Source organism: Phyllopteryx taeniolatus, chromosome 9 (assembly GCF_024500385.1).
Source record: "Phyllopteryx taeniolatus isolate TA_2022b chromosome 9, UOR_Ptae_1.2, whole genome shotgun sequence".
Taxonomy (NCBI): Eukaryota; Metazoa; Chordata; class Actinopteri; order Syngnathiformes; family Syngnathidae; genus Phyllopteryx; species Phyllopteryx taeniolatus.
In genome coordinates, this window is record NC_084510.1 from 5333243 (window position 1) to 5339242 (window position 6000).

The following is a 6000-nucleotide window of genomic DNA, read 5'->3' on the forward strand; positions in this document are numbered from 1 at the left end:
ATTGAACACGCCAAGTGGTATTTATCTGCCCCCTAGTTTTCTTAAAAAGTTTCAATGCGATTGCACTTGTTTATCAAATTTGTTTTGATAAATAAATATGGAGTTTTAAATATATTAAATATATAAATGCAGTATATAATACATATTAAATACATTTAAATATTATATATATTAACATAGATTTTTATTTTGTGACTCGAAAGGACTCAAAACGCAAAATGTGCGACTTGAGACTTGACTAGGGACTTGAGGGCAAGAGTTGAAACTTACTTGTGACTTGCAAAGCAATGACTTGGTGCCATCTCTGAGGTAAGTGGTTGCAGATATAAAAGGGTTTTGTCAGCTTAATTTGGTATTGATTGCATCACAAATGCCTCAATGATGTTTGAAAAGAGGTACTATGGTTGACAAATGGTACTTTAGGGTGCATGGTGGCATTGTGTGACAGATGCACAGGCAACATCAGCTGTCATATCGTCGGACAACTGGCAAGGGTCTCCCTGCCAAAATAAAATAATCATAAAATCCATCCATCAATCCATTTTCCATACTGCTTATCCTCAATAGGGTCACGGGTGAGCTGGAGACTATCCCAGCTGAGTCTGGGCGAGAGGTGGTGTACACCCTGACCTGGTTGCCGGCCAATCGCAGTGGTGCCCGTAGTGATCGGGGCACTGGGGGCAGTAACCCCCAAACTGGGGATGGCTCCAGCAGATACCAGGAAGAACATCCGAGATCTCTGTCTAGAAGAGCGCAATACTTGGAACAGCTAAGATCCTGCGCAGAACCCTTAAGCTCCCAAACAAAAACAGCTCAAACAACATTGGCCCGTAGGGTCACAATTTCTGATGGGACACAGATTTTTCCATGATTACTGCTTACTTGCTAGCATTGCCTCTTCTAGAGTTTTGTTGTTTGCTTGAACCTTCTTGGTTTACTTCTGTTGACGAAAGTAGTTTAACTAGTTTTTGTTTCCTCGTTTGTGTAATTAGGATTGTGTCCTCTGTTGTTTTTCTTAACTTCTGTAATTGAGATTTTGTTTCTTTGCTATTTAGTGGCGTGTTCCTTCCACTGTGGCTCCATCCATCACTATTTTCTGTTGTTTTTGCAATTAGTCAAGTCGACTATTTGGCGTCGTTGTTTTTCATTGGTATTTTGTGTTTGTTTATCACAATAACATGCTACCGTTGTTCAATAAAGCCCTGTTTAATTCCTCATCCTTTGTAGTCCGCTTTGGCGTGCAAGATTCAATAGTTATATCCCATTATAATTTCCCCATAAAATTTTAACAAAATGCACATTTCATTGTTAAAAAGGACAAGTGCTGCCTTATGAGTGGCTTGCTGTCTGGGGAGTAGCGCTCATTGTACCACGCTTGGCATACAGACATAATGGCATACAACAACCCTTCATATTCAGTTGAATGAAAGCGTTACTGTCCCGGTCCTTTCATTATATGTTTGATATAGTACAGATGCAACATTTCGATTGAGATGCAATGTTCGGACAGCACTAATGCATTTATTCATCTCTAACACAGCTCATTATGCATGTCATGACAACGAATGGTATCATTATTATATAGTACGTGCTTATGGCTAGCAGAGAAAATCTTGCACAGTCTCTGGGAGACGAAGGCATTGTCAAAGCTGATCTCAGGTGGTATGACCTAAATAACTACGGCATCACATCAAAACGTCAGGTTAAGGCTGTGATTACATGGGGGGGAGGGGGAATTGACTTTACTCCCACCATCCATTAGAAGTCATTTTTATATAAAATTCTGTCTTATTTAGCAAACATGGTTCCATGAAAATGTCTCAATAAATTTACTCTTTTTCCAGGAAACATGGCTGATCGGAGCCTAATAAGTGCTAGCAGTGCTACAAAAGTATTATCTCCAAGGAGAGCTAACAGAAAGATTGCATGTGACATTTTACTGCTGTATTATCTTCCACATCCTTCCTGCACAAGTCATCAGCTCCAGATGAAATTTGCTGCAGTTCTTCTGGAGGCTGTCTTTGAAGTTGACTTCGAGTTAAAAGAATGATGCATCACGGGGCGATCCTGCTACTTTCACATTATGTAACCAAGTACTGGATTCACAATGGAGGGCACAGACTCAATAATATCTCGTGGACAGTACTTGAACATCCTCTGGGTTCTATGTCTCCGGGCATCACGTACAGAAAAATACAGACATAAACCTTGTACAAGTGTACAAATGTTCTACTCCACCTGCCCCACACCTCAGGCTGTGCATGTATGTATTCACCACACAACAGATACTACTTTATAAATCAATTATAATGTGCGTATAGAAGACAAACTAACTGCCCATCAATCAGGCTGCTATAGAGACAACCATTCACAATCGTATGAACAATTTAGAGTCTTCAATGAACTTGACGTGCATGTTTTTGGAGTGTGGGAGAATACTTGAGTACAGTACCTGGAAACAACCCACACAAGCACAGCATGCAAACTCTACACAGTAATACACGGGCCGACTAATTTTGTCATGTAAGCTTTCGACTGAGACATACAGTACCACTGGCCGCAGATTAGACCAAATTGATGTCATTTATACAGTTTGTGGAGATGGTACTACCAAAATGTCAGGGGAATCTAACTAGATCAACTCAATCTGTGTTAATCGTACAAATAACTGTGTGTGATATTTAACTGCTAAAAGTGTGTTGTTTTACATTGTGTATTCTGAAACAAAATGTCCACTTAGTGGAACAAACACCATGACAGCTCACATTTAGAATGCCAAGGACTGCCTCCTGCCATTTATATCACCATGGAAACAACCAAATACACAAGGAGCACTCCCATCAGCTTCAACTCAACATACTACAAGTCATATATGATTGCAGATTTTGCTCCCAATCTGTCAACGCTGTACCCCAAATGAGTACAGTAAAACAAATAACATTGGCTCATTTATCTGCATGATACCAATTTCTTTCTTTCTGTCTATCGTCATCATCATGACTCAAGGAAAAGCGGTTTTACAACCAAATTGGTGTTATGGCAGAAAATTGGTTAGTTTAAAGAGAACTCAGCTGGGAAAACTACATATGTATACTCTAATAAACATTATTATAAATGTGTGTGTGATCTGCAACCTCCTGCATTCCAGAGTGACTATAAGGGGAAATCACTCCAATTCTGACTACACCACAGCAGTTGGGCGTCATCTGCTATTTTTCTGCAATGTATAATGGAATACTGCGAATTGCATCATGGAACTGTGAGGACTCATACTGTACATACACAACGGGGTAATGCCGTGACGCACGTTCTCCACTGACCATCGCTGTGAGGTGATTTGACCGATGCGTCGACGCGCTGCAAGTGATCCCGGGCGTGAAATAACATTTCCTAACCAACCTGCTAATGGATGAGATAGCAGATAAACGTGCGTGTAAGTGCCCCCCTTCTCTTCTTACCTGCTCGGTGCGCCTCACCCGGGCGGACCTCGGTGGTGCTGCTCGGGTAACTCTGAGATCTCCCCCGCTGTAAGATGCAGTCATCTCCAGGGCAGTCTGACGATGCCATGATAAAGAGAAAGCCGGTAGTCGTGCCCAGCGCCGACCAAGGTGACCAGCATCAAGTGGTGCAGACTATGTAATAATGCAGCTGGACCAGCGCGATGATGCGGTTTCTGGTCCTCGCTGAGAAGCAGCGCGGAGGAAAGTCATCACGCACGTCGCATCATGCCGCCTTCAAGTACCACGCGTACACCCGCAGATACATACAACCCTATTAACCACTTCTTGTCAACGAGATTACCCATTCTGTCTAGAGTATGCGACATAATTGCTTTCTTCAATGTTTGTATGTGCGTGGGGGGGGGGGGGGGGGGGGGGGGGAGAAATGATGCAACACCTACGTGGAGGACGTGCATAGTCAAGAAAAAACAACCAACAACCCAATATTAAATTTCAGTTGATAGTTTCTCTCTCTCTCTCTCTCTTTCTCTCTCTCTCTTTTTTTTGTTTTTTTTGACATTTTAAATGCTGCTTACATTTTTAGGTATAGGTAATTCAGAAGGTTGCTTTCCAAATTAGCCATAAATGTTGACTGTATGGTGTCAAACTATTTTTCGTAATTATGATTTCCCTCAGAGTGCCTATATGTGACTGTGAAAAGCATATAAATGTACAGGTGTATGCATTTCGTTCAGATCTATTTACACGCGGTTTGATTGCCCAGCCACTGCACAGGCCGATCCCAGGTCAGGATGTGTTGCGTCAGGAATAAATAAAAAAATAAAATAATAATAATAAATAAATAAAATAATAAATAAATAAATGCTGTGTCAAATGCGAGTGACTCTCCGTGGCGACCCCTGGTGGGACAAGCTGAAAGTCACACCAACGACACAGTTTTTTATAGATCAGCAACAAATTGATTTTGAAATCGGAAGTCATGAAAATTTTGGCGGGCAAATATTTAATAACAGTGACAACTATTGTTCAGTTAATGTTCAGAAGTGATTTGGTGGGGTCAAAATGTTTGTACATGTTAAAAGTATACAAAAATTGCAATTTTAATACAGAACTACCAAAATAATGAACAAATCTATTTAGCAAAAAACGTGAAGTCGACAAACTTTTTTGTTTGTTTGTTTATTTATTTATTTTTTGCTTTAGTGGGCCACATCCCCTCCTTGAGCCATTACCTTATCGTGGTGGAGGGGTTTGTGTGTCCCAATGATCCTAGGAGCTAAGTTGTCTGGGGATTTCTGCCCCTGGCAGGGTCACCCATGGCAAACAGGTCCTAGGTGAGGGACCAGACAAAGCACGGCTCCAAAAACCCCTATGACGAGTACAATTAATGGATTTAGGTTTCCCCTGCCCGGACGCGGGTCGCCGGGGCCCCCCTCTGGAGCCAGGCCTGGAGGTGGGGCTCGAAGGCGAGCGCCTGGTGGCCGGGCCTGCACCCAAGGGGCCCGGCCGGGCACAGCCCGAAAGGGTAACGTGGGTCCCCCTTCCCATGGGCTCACCACCTGTGGGAGGAGCCATAGGGGTCGGGTGCAGTGCGAGCTGGGCGGTGGCCGAAGGCGGGGACCTTGGCGATCCGATCCCCGGCTACAGAAGCTGGCTCTAGGGACGTGGAATGTCACCTCTCTGGCAGGGAAAGAGCCCGAGCTGGTGTGTGAGGTCAAGAAGTTCCGACTAGATATAGTTGGATTTGCCTCCACGCACAGCTTCGGCTCTGGTACCAGTCCTCTCGAGAGGGGTTGGACTCTCTTCCACTCTGGAGTTCCCCACGGTGAGAGGCGCCGAGCAGGTGTGGGTATACTTATTGCTCCCCGGCTCGCCGCCTGTACATTGGGGTTCACCCCGGTGGACGAGAGGGTAGCCTCCCTCCGCCTTCGAGTGGGGGGACGGGTCCTGACTGTTGTTTGTGCCTATGCACCAAACAGCAGTTCAGAGTACCCACCCTTTTTGGAGTCCTTGGAGGGGCTGCTGGAGAGCACTCCCACTGGGGACTCCATCGTTCTGCTGGGGGACTTCAATGCTCACGTGGGCAATGACAGTGAGACCTGGAAGGGCGTGATTGGGAGGAACGGGCCCCCCGTTCAGAACCCGAGCGGTGTTCTATTATTGGACTTCTGTGCTCATCACGGATTGTCCATAACGAACACTATGTTGAAGCATAAGGGTGTCCACACGTACACTTGGCACCAGGACATCCTAGGTCGCAGTTCGATGATCAACTTTGTGGTCGTGTCATCGGACTTGCGGCCGCATGTCTTGGACACTCGGGTAAAGAGAGGGGTGGAGCTGTCAACTGATCACCACCTGGTGGTGAGTTGGCTCCGATGGTGGGGGAAGATGCCGGTCCGACGTGGCAGGCCCAAACGTATTGTGAGGGTCTGCTGGGAACGTCTGGCAGAATCCCCTGTCAGAAGGAGTTTCAACTCCCACCTCCGACAGAACTTTGCTCATGTTCCGAGGGAGGCGGCGGACATCGAGTCCGAGT

General features: G+C 45.0%; 1 protein-coding gene across 2 annotated transcripts in view; it reads right to left on the reverse strand.

Moving 5' to 3' along the window:
- The window catches only part of phactr3b (phosphatase and actin regulator 3b), a 64832-nt gene extending 61240 nt beyond the window's left edge, over positions 1–3592 (reverse strand). For both annotated transcript variants that reach the window (XM_061785736.1, XM_061785735.1), the window contains exon 1: positions 3459–3592. In XM_061785736.1, the coding sequence (XP_061641720.1) occupies positions 3459–3567 (109 nt within the window). In that variant the 5' untranslated portion in view covers positions 3568–3592. The remainder of the gene's footprint in view (positions 1–3458) is intronic.
- Between the last annotated feature and the right edge of the window lie 2408 nt (positions 3593–6000).